General features: G+C 37.9%; 1 protein-coding gene across 1 annotated transcript; it reads right to left on the reverse strand.

Moving 5' to 3' along the window:
* Positions 1-2,341: 2,341 nt before the first annotated feature.
* RIMOC1 (RAB7A interacting MON1-CCZ1 complex subunit 1) lies at positions 2,342-14,144 on the reverse strand. The gene is made up of 6 exons (XM_080933642.1): positions 14,029-14,144; positions 11,004-11,110; positions 10,084-10,230; positions 8,931-9,062; positions 8,407-8,521; positions 2,342-6,665 (listed from the first exon to the last, which is right to left on the reverse strand). Exons 1-6 carry the CDS (start codon positions 14,126-14,128, stop codon positions 6,382-6,384), a joined length of 885 nt encoding a protein of 294 aa, XP_080789768.1. The 5' UTR covers positions 14,129-14,144; the 3' UTR covers positions 2,342-6,381.
* Between the last annotated feature and the right edge of the window lie 1,390 nt (positions 14,145-15,534).

Raw genomic sequence — 15,534 nt, forward strand, 5'->3', positions numbered from 1 at the left:
TGACTTAGAACATCGTGCTGTGGAGAAAGTACTGTAGATGGAAAGCCAAAACTGCCTCAAGCATAGTCTTTTAATAATTCATTCTGGGTTTGGTCTAACCTCGTTGGGAAGATTAGGTGAAACCTGTTCTTAGTAAGCTTTGCAAACATCTGGCCTTTGCTAGTGCGTAAGATTTTAACTACATGTGTGTGGGTATGTGCATGAGCATGCAGGTTCCTGCAGAGGTCACAGGCATCACATACCCTGGAACTGGAATCGCAGCTGTAAGCCACCTACTCAGGTCCTCTGAAAGAACAGTACATGCTCTTGACTGCTTAGCCATCTCTCAAGCACCTGCCCCTTTTACCTATTTTAAAGTAAATAATGTTGTAACTCAGACAAGAGTTACCCATTTAAAATATATATAAATTTATTTTGGGTATAAGAGTACTGTAGCTGTCCTCAGACACACCAGAAGAGGGCATCAGATCCCTTTACAGATGGTTGTGAGCCACCATGTGGTTGCTGGGAATTGAACTCAGGACCTTTGGAAGAGCAGACAGTGCTCTTAACCTCTGAGTTATCTCTCCAGCACAAGATCTGTCCAATATTATCCAGGCTGTCTACATAAGGTCCCCATTAGTGTAGGTGGTAAGTGTATTTAGTATATGCTCTTTGTTCTGTGGCTATAACAGTGCATCTAACTGCTTCCACGACTTGGATAACTTGAATCCAGGTTTTGGCCATAGTAACTCAATATTTTGCTTACATTTACTTTTTTGAGCTCAATTATTAGGCACTTTCTGCCAAAATGGTGAGTTTATGCCAACTACAAAAATTGTTCAATGATCTATCATAAAAGGACAGAAAAAGAATCGATAGGAAGAAAAAAGCAGAATGTGGTATTCTTAAAACCATTAGTGAATTTTTAATCTTACAAAAGTGATGTTTATTCCACTAACCTCAATCATAATTTAAAAGAAATTTAAGAAACCAGAGGTAGGCTATATTAACAAAATAATATATAGCATAGGATATACTTTCTTTAGGAAGAGACACAAATACTTATTACCTCTTTCAAGTATATTACTTCACTTAATCTACTCCCCAAATCTATTTCACATCTGGCCTTCCCCACAGGAATACTTCTGATTTAATAGTCTCATGTTAAATTATTTAAAATTTTTAGGATACTCTATTAAGGGTGACTATGATACACTACAGGTGTAAAATCCTGTTCTGGAGAACAAGCAGGATGGGTGGATCCCAAATAATCTATCTTAAAAATCATTGTCAACCTTTAACTGCTTACCATTCCAAAACATGTTTTTGTATAAAAAGTTAAATTTTATGATCTTCTCTTTATAACTGATTTAATACCAATTGTTAAAATGTTTTACATCTAGTCAATAGGATGTTTAAAAATTAATCCTATTTTACAATCTTCAAAGTAGAAGACAAAGGCCACATCTTTAAAAAAAAAAAGCACTAGGCTACAGGAAATAGTTCCTAGTATATAAATATTAAAATAATACTTATCAATATATGCCAACATATAATAGTACCCCTTCATCTTCATTCAAAATGTAGTACCTGAGGATCTAAATGAAAAGTAACAAATTTAATAAAGCTTAAGGCTGGGCAACTCAGGGTCTGTCAGAACCTACATTTAGAAATGACTATTATTCCATATGGCATTGCTTAGTAGTAACTGGTCAAACATTGGCTCAGATTACCAGAAGAGGAAAAGACTTACGAATTAATTACTAATATGGCCTTTCTCCTCCCTAAGTTGTGTTTTGTATTAAGAGAAAGAAAATTAGCATAAAAAGTCATTTAAGTATGAAGAAATGAAAAGGCCACTGCTTTTATATTACAAGGAAATGTGAATTATCTACTGAATAAGGAAGAATTCAACTTCACTATAGAAATAATTGTTAAAAGTAAGATATGGTTCAGTACTACTGAAGAGCTCCTCCTGCTCTTGCAGATGATAGGAGTTGGGCGTCCCAATAGCCCATCACATAACTTATAACCATCTCTAATTCCAGTCCCAGGGATCTTAAGACTCCAGCTTCCATGGGCTCACGTGTGCACACACACATACACACTTTATGATACTTCAAAATAATAAAAAAAGAAATATAATACTTAAAGACAGACTTAGTATCTGACATTGAGTTACTTAGGGAATGACATGGTGTGATTTAACTCAGGCCTTTTAGTTCCACAACTCACAACCTGAATCATTATACTACCTTGTTTGAAAGTTACTAGGACCAGAAGGTACTCAGAAATTAGGACAGAAAACTGATGCAATAAAATATAAAAGAAAGTAAGAAACAAGTGGGGAGATGTTTTATTAATCGTTTGTTCCAAAACACTATAGCTGAAAATGTCACTAAAAATTGCAAAAACAAAACTACTAAACACCATCATAGTACATAATGAATACTTTTAATTCTGGCTATCTTAAGCTTATGTTGATATAATACTTCTATAATATATTTCATTTTACATTAAATGAATTCAGGGTAAGTAATACTAGAGAACTATGAAGTCCTGAATTCTGCGGCAGATGAAGCATCCTCATAATTATAAAAAGGTCCAAGAAGACAAGCAATCTACAAGTAGACCATGGTAGTGGCAGTGGGTTTTTAAAACATCACAAAGATAATTCTGGAGAACACCTTCAGACACAGTTCATACTTGAATGAACACCACAATACTGAGCACGAGACTGTAGAGCTGGGAATGTTTCTTTTATGGTGTATCTTAGTATGACTTTCACCTCTCTCCTGTATGCAAGGGATAAGGGGATGATGTTACAGTACGTGCTATAACAACAAGTAACACATGGCAGCCAGACCGCATATAAACACAGCAGGAGACAGGCTCTCCCCATATCAGAAAATGTATACTGAGTAAAGAATGACAAACGTTTAAGGATTGTGGAAAATCCTGTAACATTTTACATTTAATGAACAGCAGAGAATTTAAACTGAAGATAAATTTTCACTAGAAGCAGGAAAGCAAAAGCTATCAAACACCACCGTGATATAATACATATGTTGTGTCCACATTAAGTACTTCTTAATGTAATGTTTCCATACAATGCTATCTCATACTGTGTTTAAAATATATAGGGAAGTAATACTAAAGACACTACAGAGTTTTGGTTTCTGTGGGGAGATGTAATAACCTTGTAGAAGATAGAAAAGGAAACTGGAGGGCAGAAAGAAAACCACCTGAAACGAATAAAGATCCGAAGGCCTTTAGGCAGTGTGCGTTAGAAACACCACTGATGAAAAAGCCATTGAATACAACAAAAGGAGGTTTGTGTGTACTGAATACACAAGCATTGGAAACAACAGGATGGAAATTGAGGACAGTGCTTAGGACCCTTCTTACCGCTCTAAATACAGCAGCCCCCATCTCCAAGTCACAGTCCCTTACACCCTGCTAAGTGCCTTATAGTGTTTTCGCTTAACATACTGTACATTCTTCTTCCACTAAAAGCCCCAGAACAGGAGGGTGTTTGCAGAGCTATTTTCTCAGTGTCCAGGACAAAATATGGCATGTTGTAGGCACACATTAGCTGTTGAGAGAATCTGTTATAAGCTTGTTATTGTTCTTATGTGGAGTATTTGTTATTTTGAGGTTACTTCATTCTAAATAAAAGATTAAATTAATACAAAAAGATACATTTTCCTTTTATAACACTACTGTAGAAAGTACTACAATTATGTTCCACAAATTGTTCTTCAATTGGTTGCGGTAGGGGAGTAAATTGTACAAAAAGCACCCAGAAATACCCTCATAATTGTACCAACCAGTAAGCCCACAAAGGTCATAAAGGCAAAAATGGAAGTTCTCAGCTTCTGAAGACAAAGTCTTATTTTCTCAGGTTTAGTGTCCAGGTAACACTTTACTCCTCTGAGGAAGACATACTCCCTTTTGCTGTGCCAACCACTGGTATAGAGAACATGGCAGTTGGAATGCAATAGCAGCAACCCTTTTGTGCAAAGTGTGGCATTTCAAATCATGCCTCATTAATTCAAAACATTACTACCTACCATGCAATGAGCAGTGTGTGCAAAGATAAAATTTTAAGATATGGAGTTCATTCAGTAGTAAGAAAAATAATTACCACACGCTGTACTGTGGTGACATGGGAGAAGAAGAGAGAAAATAAAGGAACCTCTAATTTCTACTGGAAAGAGCTGAAAAAGCCTTTAGATATAGTATTACTAAAGTATGTCATACAAGTAAAGTATTTATCTGGCCACAAAGAAGGACCAGAAATAATGATGTCTACAAGGGTACAAAGGTGTGAGACATGTGCATTTGAGAAGGTGCTGGAAGCACTTGATTATGACCCACTAAAGAAATATGTGCTTCTAAAACTCACATAAAAGATTTAGAAAGCTAAGATATTTTCCTAATAAAACTTGCTAAAATGCTAGGCTACAGAAAAATCTTGGTTGTATAAAGACAGGCCAAGAGTTGTGGCAGGAACTGCAGAATCTCCCCTGGCTTCCACTGCTTATTCAGAATTCTATCAAAAAGAAGCCTGGGATTTTGATGTCTGAAAAATGTTGGTTCAGAGCACAGTCTGAGCGTATGAAGAAAGAAGAATGGGAAGTAGGCCTTCTATTTGCACATTTGGGAAAACATACAAAATTGGAGAGAAATGAAGCAGAGATTTCCATAAGAGATGAAAATTTGTTATTTGTTTATACTAAACTTAAAATGACCATGCCGTCAGTATTTGTCAAGGTGAAGACATTTAACAGGCACTTAAAAATAAAATTCAGAGAGCAAGGAGACTGAGGAAATCAGCCTGACATTATAGGTGGCATAAGCCATGGTGGCTGTGAAAAATACTGCTTAACATGAGTATTTAGAATAAAAAGAAAAAGAGAGAAAGAAGAAAAAAAAACCAAACTTCCATGAGGACACGCAGAAACTACAAGAGAAACAAAGGAAATAAGAAAGATCAGTCTTCAACAGTAAGTAGGCAAACTTCTCTTTAAAACAGAAAAATGCATAAATATGAGTCTATTCCCTCAGAATCTAAACTTCCTGTCAAAGAACAAGAGTACAGGTGACTAGTAAACTTTGATTCTACCACAGTGGGAACAGGGCAGGCACCTTAGTAGCTTGCAGTTAGGGTTGGAAGTGAAGTCACATGTGTAGCAATATGCTTCGAAGGACTGAATATCCTCCATAAAACTTAGTCTCCTAAGAATGAATGGCTGACAAGATTAAAACAGTGCTGAGAACCTGCCAACGATGGTGCTAACAGAGAAGATGGAAGAGGAAACAAGAGAGGACAGTATTCAGGTGATGCCCCACAAAGGGCAGGGCAAAATCATGAAAGGTTTGCTGTTCAGGAGTTAGAGCAGCAGAGCGAAGCTCGTGAAAAGGCTGAAAGCTGTGGAATGAGAACAGTGAACAACCAATAAACAAGGAAATTTTAAAGATGAAGATTGTCATCAGGTACTAAAATGTAAGACTTGAGAAGAGAAACTGAGGGTGGCTCTTGCTTAGGTGCAGTTACAGAAATGACTGGAATGTGAAGAAGACACTGGAAGGTGTCATACAGACCACTGCAGGACAGGATTTGAGGTAGGCAGAAAAACCGTGAGCAACACAGCAGACCAGGCTCTTTGGCCTTCAGCATTTCAATCCTACTGAAAGGCAAAACAGATGTAAAGTTCATTATATGCAAAGATGTGCACTGAAAGCATCTGAACTAATGGTAGACTCATCTACACTGACTTTTACCTTTATTATTGGAGAAACTATGCAGTTTTTGTTTTAAACAAAATAAAATAATTTATAAAATGAATAACTAAATAATTTAAGTATTATTAGTAATGCATGGCAAAATAAATAAGATTCATTTTTTAAATATTTTGCTGTTTAGATTACTGGAAATAAAATCTAGTTATTAGTCATAATCTTCTAATTGCCTACATTGATAGTTATACCATATATTTAAAACAAGGAGAAAAACTGATTTTCATCTTTGAAGTATGCATACTTCAAACAAGGACATTTTGTGTTACATATATTTTAGTACAATAAAAAATATAACGTAAAATATTAGAAAACAACTGTCCATCTACATTGGGTTCCTCCTTACCAGTGGCAGGTTTATATGTAGTTCAAGTTCAGTTAGAATGGCATATATACCACTTTAGAAATCAGAGAATACTTTGTTCACAGACCTAAGACTCTACAGGGAAAGGTGACAGCACAGAGAAGCAGAGCCACGCTGGGCATCTTTACGTTGTGTAATAGTCTCAAGATCAGTGTAGTACAACTCCGTTTTCAAAGCCTTCTTTCCCACTTCAGCAATCGTCACATCTTTCCACCTGAGACCAGGATGAAGACCTAGGAACAGCGCTGCTGAAAGAAGCTTAGGATCTGCTTTGCATTTGCGGTGTTCCACTCTTGCTCTTTCAGAGGTCCTTCACACACCGACACATACTTCTTCAAAATTTTTTCTCCTACTTCTCGGAAATCCAAGGGTTCTTTGTGTGTGGTGCAGCTTGCTCCAAAAACATCAGTATCAACTTCGTGATTCTCTGACTGTTGATCTGTGCAATGCTTTAATCCCCAGTAGCACATTTCTCCACTGTACATCATAGCCAGCACATGAATATCACTAAATATTCCTGGGAAGAGCATTTAGAATTAAGTTTATAGAAAAAAATACTTCAGTTATTGAACACTAATAAACCTTTAACAAAACCGTTTTCATACCATTCACTAGCATGGAGAAGGCCACTCGCACTAGCAGTGTTGACTTAGTCAGCACTTCTCTTTAGCCTAGGCAAGTTCAACCCCCAGACAAAGCAGAGTACTGTCAAACAACCTTTTAAGACCATTTAAGTGCTTATTTAACATTTCTAGGAGCCCATTTTAGGACCTTTTTTTGAGGATTAATTTCACTGATGGAGCCCTTCTAGATTATACCCTAAATTCTGTATGCAACTTCAGAACTCTCATGAATTCCGTGAATCACACTTGTGAACACATGAAAAATGACATATACTGATAGTCTCATGCATCTTCATGTATTTGATGGGCTATATAATTCTAAATTATCACAGATGATAATATCCAAAATGCTTTGTATCACTAGGAAAAAAAATGCCCAGGAAAAAATTATTCCCAGCAAGTGTATAATTAAGTATTTATTATCAAAGCTTGTTGATTTGCTAGAAACATACATTACTTAAGTAGGCCAGGAGTAGTAAGAATATTTTTAATTCCAGTAACCTTGTAGGTGGACAGGATTACAGTTGCAGACCAGCTTCCTATACTACAAAGGAGTTCCAGGCTAACCTAGGCTACACAATAAAACCTTATTTCAAAAACTCAGAAGATTAAAAAGTAACTAAAACAAAAACAGGTATTAAAATATATGATCAGTCAACTTCTTAAGGTCACTTAACACAAATAAATGATTTATTCTAATGTATAAGTACTTGTATAGTAAGGAAACTTACCTCAAATTAATGATTATGATAACCTACTTGACTATGTTGGTTTAAATAAGAAAGGTCCCCATAAGCTTGCACATTTGAATGCTTGGTCACTGAGGGGTTGCACTATTTAAAAACACTATGGCCTATATAGAGGAGGTATGCCATTCAGTAGTGAACTTTGAGGGTTCAAAACCCCATGTCAAGCCCAGAGCCTTGCTCTCTGCTGGGCCCAAGCTCATTGTCTGTCTCTCTCTGTGTCTGTCTCTCTATTTTTCTGTCTATCTCTGTCTCTGTCTCTGTCTCTGTGTCTATCTGTCTGTCTCCCCACTCCGCCTGCCTACTCCCTGTGGATCTGGATATAGCTCTAAACAACTTCACTAGCACAAGGCCTACCTCCGTACTTTACCATGATGATAACGGACTAAACCTCTGTGACTGTAAGCAAGCCCCAATGAAATACTTCTTACATAAAAGCTACCTTACTTACGGTGTCTCCTCACAGCAACAGAACAGTGACTATGAGACTCACCTAAAATAGAACTACAACTATAATGGGAGAATTCAGTATGTACCAAAATCCCAAAATGTGTTCTTACATGCTGACATCTTCAAATTCTTCCTAGAAACAGTGGGAAGTGAAGTAAGAGGTTCAGCAGAATAGCTGACTCACTAAATTACTGTATCAATAAAAAGTAATTACAGAAGAGCTGAAATTGGGTTTGCATTCATGAAAATGAAAGAGCACACTACATTATGTTTTTTATGTATAAAACAAGTTCTATGTATCAAGGACATAAAAAGTCCGAAATGTCTATCTTCTTTAAAACTTACTTCCAGTATAACATTAATAGCCAAACTATCTCCAGCTCTGGAATCCTCTTCTGGCCTCCATGAGTACCAAAGTTTTAACAAAAAGCCAAATTACCTGTACTCAGTAATTTAGCTGTGTCTAGGTCTTGGAAAGAAACACCTTCATTTAACTGGACAGGACATCGATGATTTAACATTTGTAGCAAGTACTTGATCCCATCAACAAGGTACTAAATAAAGAAACCAAATAAATTAAAACATTACACAAATAACTAGAAAAACAAGTACCCTTTGCTCGTTTTTTACTCTGAATTAAATGGACTGACATATAGGTACATATAATCACCATTACATTCCGATGGCATCTGAATTCAGCATTCTAAGACTGTCCTAATATAATTAACCCCACAATACAAGAATATGAAACAAGGAAAAATGTCAACTACAAGCACATGCTGCAGTAATACACTTGTTCAAAAATGTTATCAAAGGATAAATTCTGTAAAGATGAATTAAAAGGAACTTTACAAATATATGTGGAGTTTGTTTGTTTTAAATGTACCAAAGTCCCAAAATTTGTTCTTATATGCTGTCATCTTCAAATTCTTCCTAGAAAAATCATAAATAATATTTTTTTACCTTTTGAAGCAAATTAGATTTTCTCAGGAGCCACTCCCTTCTCTTAGTTAGAGAATGACAATACATATACAACAGGGCCCCTCGTCTCCAAGAGAGGCACTCCAGTAGCTCATCTCCAAGCAAATCACACAGCTAAAAGGAAATATAAAAGGAATTGCCACAAAGAAAAGCCATTTATCAAATTTCTAAACTTCTAAAGAAAACTAAACAATTAAAAGTACTCATTTCACAGAACCTGTCCGAGTTAGGTTATAGAGGAAAACTTACATTTGAATTAAATAGAAATATTGTAGTGTGTTGGTAAATATACATCAAAATAACTCTGTAATTTACAAATAGTTTTATAAAATACCTTGAAATTACAGTAGCAAATTCCACTATTATTTGGAAAATGCAAAATTCATTATCTCATTAAAAGATAGCATTTTAGAAACACATTGGAGACTGTATCTTTCTAGAATAAGAATTAAATTGCTAGAATAATGAAAAGCTATATGCAAAAAAATAATTGTAATAAATCAAAATGTTTATAGTATGGCCTTTATATCTTTGTGATTACTCTTCCTGCTAACCTGTCCTAACGAATACATAGAGCCAAGAAGATATTTAGGCAGACACTGAGCAGGGCATTTAAATACAATAAATAATTAACTTCAAGTAGTATTTAGCAGAGCAAGCATGATGGCTCAGCAGATAATGGTGCTTGCTACCAAGCCACAAGGTTTGGTATTCAAATTGAATTCAAATTCTAGAACCTGCATGTAAAAGAGAACTGAGTCCAGCAACTGTTCTCTGACCTCCATGTGTACCGTGCATTCATGAACACATATGCAACCACAAATAAAATACAGTTTTCCAATCACGGCCTGGAATGCTAAGTTCTCTTCCACCACCCCTTCTATCTTCTTGAGACAGGATCTTTCTCAGTACTCTTGGCCAGCCTGGAACTCACTGTGTAGACCAGGCTGGCCTCGAATTCACAGTGCTCCTCTGCCTCCCAAGTGATAGAATTAAAGCATCTGACAAACTTCTTCTTTAATCTGAACATAAAAACAACAATATGCTCACCAGCAACAAAAATATAGTCTAAAGAGCAGGGCAGCAGCAGGACAATACGACAAGGCTCTCCATCAATGGAGAGTGTGAAACTTACTTTGGGATGCATATTGTTTTCTTTAGCTAAAATTTCTGGTTCTGAAAGAAAAGCGAGCAGCTCTTTTACTTTCTGTGGAGAACAGTCCTCGGGAAAATCCTCATCTACTAGCTTATTTTCCTCAAAATATGTCATGTCCAATATGGCCTTAAGACAAAGAAGAAAATGCATCTGTAAGAGATGGCACTTGGCAGAATGAGCTTAGCCTGTGTATTAGAAGCTTTGTTAGACACTCAGCCATGTTAGTACAGCATTTAATATGAAAGTAAGCAAACTGTTCAGCCATAAACAGGATTAGGAATAACACCATTTCAAGAAGTAAATGAAGATTCATGTTTCAACTAACATGTTATAGTTATGAAAATGTAATCAGCTATTAAATTATTTGCCATTAATATTTATAAAACCCCTGAAAACTTTATAAATACCCAAAGCATTACAGTCTACTTCTTTTCAATACTGAATCTTTGGGGGATTTGTTTTCCCAATTATACAACCAATGTATCCCAAATATGCATCCTGCTGCCATATAAATGAAGCATGCCATCAATATGCACAATTCCAACAGTGAGTCCCCAGCAGCCCACAAGACCTTAAAAGCCCTTTGGTACTTTTACTTACTTAATCTACTGGATTAATACTACAGAAATTGGGCTGTGGTGGTCAGCAAACTAACAAAGGACAAGCCAATGTCCTTTCAAAGTTTCTTCAGGAGTAAAATGAACATGTAAAACACATGACACACTCAAGCACAATAAGCAATACAAAATCAAGATGGAGAACAACTGAAGAAAACACCTAAATGCAACCTCTGACGGCCACATGAACATACACAAGTGCATAAGCACCCACATCCACTAGAACAGATGTGTACACATTTGCACCCTCAATAGAGACAGACTTCACAGTTGTTTTAGTACCTGTGTGTATAGTTCCAAAAGATTTGATGGATTTGAACATTCCTGTTCTTCTCCACATAAAAGTTTCAATTTTTCTAGAGCTGCAGAGGCCCGAATTAAAAAGTGATCTGTGGGTAATAAAAACACGATTATTTTACATAAATTCAAACATTTAAACAAGGAAAACTATGCAACATAAATGATGTAACAAAGCTATATTATGGCACGATAATGATATCTAACCTCAAACACTAAGTATTACATACATAAGTAAATTTATTCTCAAAAACAAAGGAGCGAAAGATTCATTGTTGCTAAATTCTTTTTTATGAGACTTCACTAGGGAATTAAGTATATAGCCTACTTCCTTCTTGAGTGTGCATGTAAAGACTGGCATCAAGGTGTCTTCTTCAGTCCTACACATACTTGAACAGAGTGTGTGATTCTGCTAGCCTAGCTAGTCAACTTGCTCTGGGAGCACCGGGATACATGGCAACCACTATGCCACTTGGCATCTACCACAGTTCATCATGTGCACTGCGAGTGCTTAACTCCCAAGCCCATCTATGTAGCCCTCAGCCTCTTCTTACCATTCTACAACTTCTACGGGAATAATATGCAATCTACAAGTTTGCACAAAGAGCTTACGTTGAATGTATTCAACTTCATAAATGTACTTGCTAAATTAACTAAAAGAAAATTTGATCAAATAGTCACAAATATCAGACTGTAAACAACTCTAAGTTTACCATACTTGTATTTCTAGCTGGTATAACTACAATGACAATTTAAAGGATTATCCTATTCATTTAAAAATTCAAAATGGGTGGGGGGGCTGGATAGATAGCACGGAACCCACATGGCAGTTCACAACTATCTGTAACTCCAAGATCTGATACCCTCACATAGACATGCATACAGGTAAACACTAATACACATAAAATTGAAATACACTTAAAAGAACCTGTGAAACTGAAAAAAATTACCTCATCCTTTCAAAACCTACAGAAAACAAAACAACAACAAAACCCAATACTTCCTGCATGTTTTCTTACAGCAATTTGCCCAGCTTCCAAACTTTACCATCTTAACTCAACAATCTGTTTACTACCATATTTTCTTTATTTACGATTTCAGATTTTGAGGGCCCCACCCTTCACTTCATGCAGTTCATATGCACATCACAGTACAAGACACAAAGTCTTTAAGTGTCTTTTCTAAAACACAGAACCTTTCGTAATCACCCACCAGTGGACAGACAATGTAGTAATTGGTGTGGCTTCTGCAGCTAAAGAGATAAGCTATTCAGTGTCGGAATAAAAATAGCATGAGCTATGTCACAGGCAGTCAGTCACACGATGATCTTTATTTTCCTGGTAAGCTGTAGCTATAGAGGGTTTTCTATTGCTGTAAGACCACTCTCAGTCTTCACAGCTCCTTGGCACAGAAGTACCAACCCTTCTACCTAGAAAACAAGACCCTACTGAGAACCAAACAGTCCAGACCACAGCACTCCACACATGCTCTACAAGCTGTTGATATTTTCCCCATAACTTCTGAGGTTATTACAAAGACAGACTTGTACTGAGCTAAAGTCACTGCTGAAGAGGAAGGTGATAGTCACTATTATAGGTCGGACGTGGTGGTGGCATACCTATCATTCTGGAAAAGTCCATAAAAACGCAGTTCCTTTACTGGAAATATTTAAGTAAACTGGCAGGTAAAAGACAAGTGACTCCTAGAATCTCCTGAGAAAGTCCTTCTAATTCTGTGTCGGGACAGTATCATATAGTTAAGAATGAGAAATAGATGAACAGCAACAAAAAAATGGCCATAAAAACAAAGTGCATTCTTAGGTGGAACGATGTTTAGCGTTCTATTATCTAGTTTGAGTAAATTAGAAACTGACAACTTAATGCAAACATATGGCTGTTAAGCTAAAGGACAAATTTCCGATGTATATTGATTTTGTTGTATGAAAAAGGGCCAAGTTTAATTCAAATACATACAATCTCATTTTAAGTAAGCCCTGTCAGTAGGTCTCTAGTAAGATTAACTTCAATGTTGACTAGCAGCTTGTGAAGCAGTTATCATTTTAGTGAATTTTCAGATCCATAAAGCCCCCAAACAAGGCCATTTAACATTGAACTTTTCTTTCCAGAACTCCTTTTACATCAGTTCACAGAATTCTTTCAAAAGAAAATATGAATTAGTTGGATTCACTAATAGGTAATAACTTCATTTCATTGTAGAACTGATTCTATAAATATACCAACTATTCAATCACCTGGCAGAAAAGTTTCATTATGGTCTTTCCTTAAGTCTAATCACAAGAATTTTAAAGCTCATATAACGGCTCAACATTCAAAAAAGAAAAAGAAAAAAAAAAAAAAAAAAAAGGTACCGTCGAACCAATTGGCAACTGAGAATTTATAAAAACCAAACTGAGTCTGATGTCAGAAAAAAGGAAGTATTCCCTAACCCATTTTCCCCTGTAAAGGAAACAGCTAAGAACTAAAATGGTGCGTGGCGGGGGCAGGAGTGGGTGGTTGTGTTTAAATTACACCATAACTGTGTGAAATACTATTTATTTACAGTTGTATTTTGAATTGAAGACAAAGTGGAACTTTACAAAGCAGTATTGAGAAAGTGAAATGTCATGCATGTCTCTCTACAATGTCTCTATGTATTTACTGAATGCAAAAAAAAAAAAAAAATACCGTTCATTTTTGGACAGTATAAAGCATTCTGGAAAACGTCCATGTGTGTACTTTTACTTAAAGTCTACCCTTTTCGCAGATTCGACGCCACACATTTGGTCGGAAAAAGGATTTCAAAGAATCTAGAAAACTCTGCATGGGTAACATGACCTCTGAGGAGGGCAAATGACTGCCCAATAGGGACCGGCTGAGAAGTGCCAGCCCTCAGCGGGGCCAGGGCCAGGGACCCCGCCTCGGGCGGAAGGCCGCGCCTTCTGGCCGCCGAGCGCAGCGGCCCCACGGGTCTCACTACCGTCCGCCCACTTCCCTCTGCGGCGCTCCCTCACCGTCTTCCCCTGCGGCTTCGCTAAGGTGCTGTATGTGAGCCTGAGCCAGGTCCCCGAGCTCTTCCACCCGCCTCACCACACCGGACACAGCGGCCGCCATGGCCAGCTCGGGCGCGCCCGCCCTGTCCACGTGACCACGCCGGCCCGAGATCACCTGATGGCCTGGCTGACGGGATGGGGGCGGAGCCCGCCCTGCCGGTGGGCGGAGACATAGGCTCCGGGCTGCGACCGCCCCGGCCCGCAAAGGTCGTTCCGGGTATTTAGTGCCTCCTTCTCCTTCCCACAATCCTGTGCTGCGAGGGGCCGGTATGATGTAAGGGCACACCTCCCTCCTGCCTCCTTTTTTCAACCAATCGGAAGCAGATCGTGCTCCGGCCTGAGCCAATAGGACGTCGGCTCTCCCCGCGGGTGCGTGGAGGTTGCAGCCGCCACAGCTGGCTGGAAGAAGGCCCATTGGAAGGTCTGGAAAGAGGATTGCAGCGGTTGGCGCTGTAGTGAAGGAAGTTGACTATAAACTTGATGGTAATGGGGGAGGTCACAAACGGAAGTCTGCGGACGGGTGGGAACCATCCAAGCTGCGAGACGGAGTGCAAGGGCAGACAACTTGGCGTTCCTGGGCGTCCTAGCTGGAATAACGCCTTTCCGAATTTTAACCCTGGTGCTTGCTTGTGGTTCGGATTTATTTTGGCTAGCGCCCATTTAAAGTACCTTAAATGTCTTGCTCCCTAAACATGGTAGCGACCGGACTATGTATGTTTTAGTTCACCTTGAGACCCTCCTGGCAACTGTTAAGTGCTCTGCCTGGTTTTATTCTGCACCCAAGAGGTCAAGTGGCTTTGCATTCCATGAATGCTAATTCTTGCCAATGGCCAGGGAAATCTAACGCTGTTTAGGGGTTTTATGGTTTGACACAATATATCTTGAATAACTCTCCCCCTCCCATTTTATTTTTAAGGTTTTTGTTGTAGCCCAGTGGAAAATATTAAAAGTATGAAAATAGTAATGTGATCGTCACTAACCACAGTGACTTTTCTGCGAGTGGCCATGGTGAGCAGTTTTTTTTTTTTTTTTTTTTTTTACTCTAAACGAACAAAACAAAACCCATGTGTTCCATGTCCTCGGTGCTTGTATAATGCCCGTATGTACTTGGAAAATGGTTTTTAGTTGAAAACAATAATCAACAAGAAGTTCTCACATTACTTTCTAATGAAGAATCTGATGGAATTTTAATGAAGAATGCCAGGGAAATCGCATTCTATAGACAAGGTGAACTGAAGAATGCAAAATTATGCTAGACAGTTGACTTACTACTCTGTAATCCCAACACTTGAGAAGCTAAGGCTGGAAGAATGCTACCAGTTCAAGAGCAGCCAATACATAATGAGACTCAGTTTACAAACAAGCAAGCAACCCATGGAAAGACCCATATTCTAACATGCCAAAGTGCATTAAATAAAAATGTATAGGCACAAGCTGGAGACACCATGCCTGGCAACCAAATGGCCA

This window comes from Micromys minutus, assembly GCF_963924665.1.
Source record: "Micromys minutus genome assembly, chromosome: 20".
NCBI classification, from domain to species: Eukaryota; Metazoa; Chordata; class Mammalia; order Rodentia; family Muridae; genus Micromys; species Micromys minutus.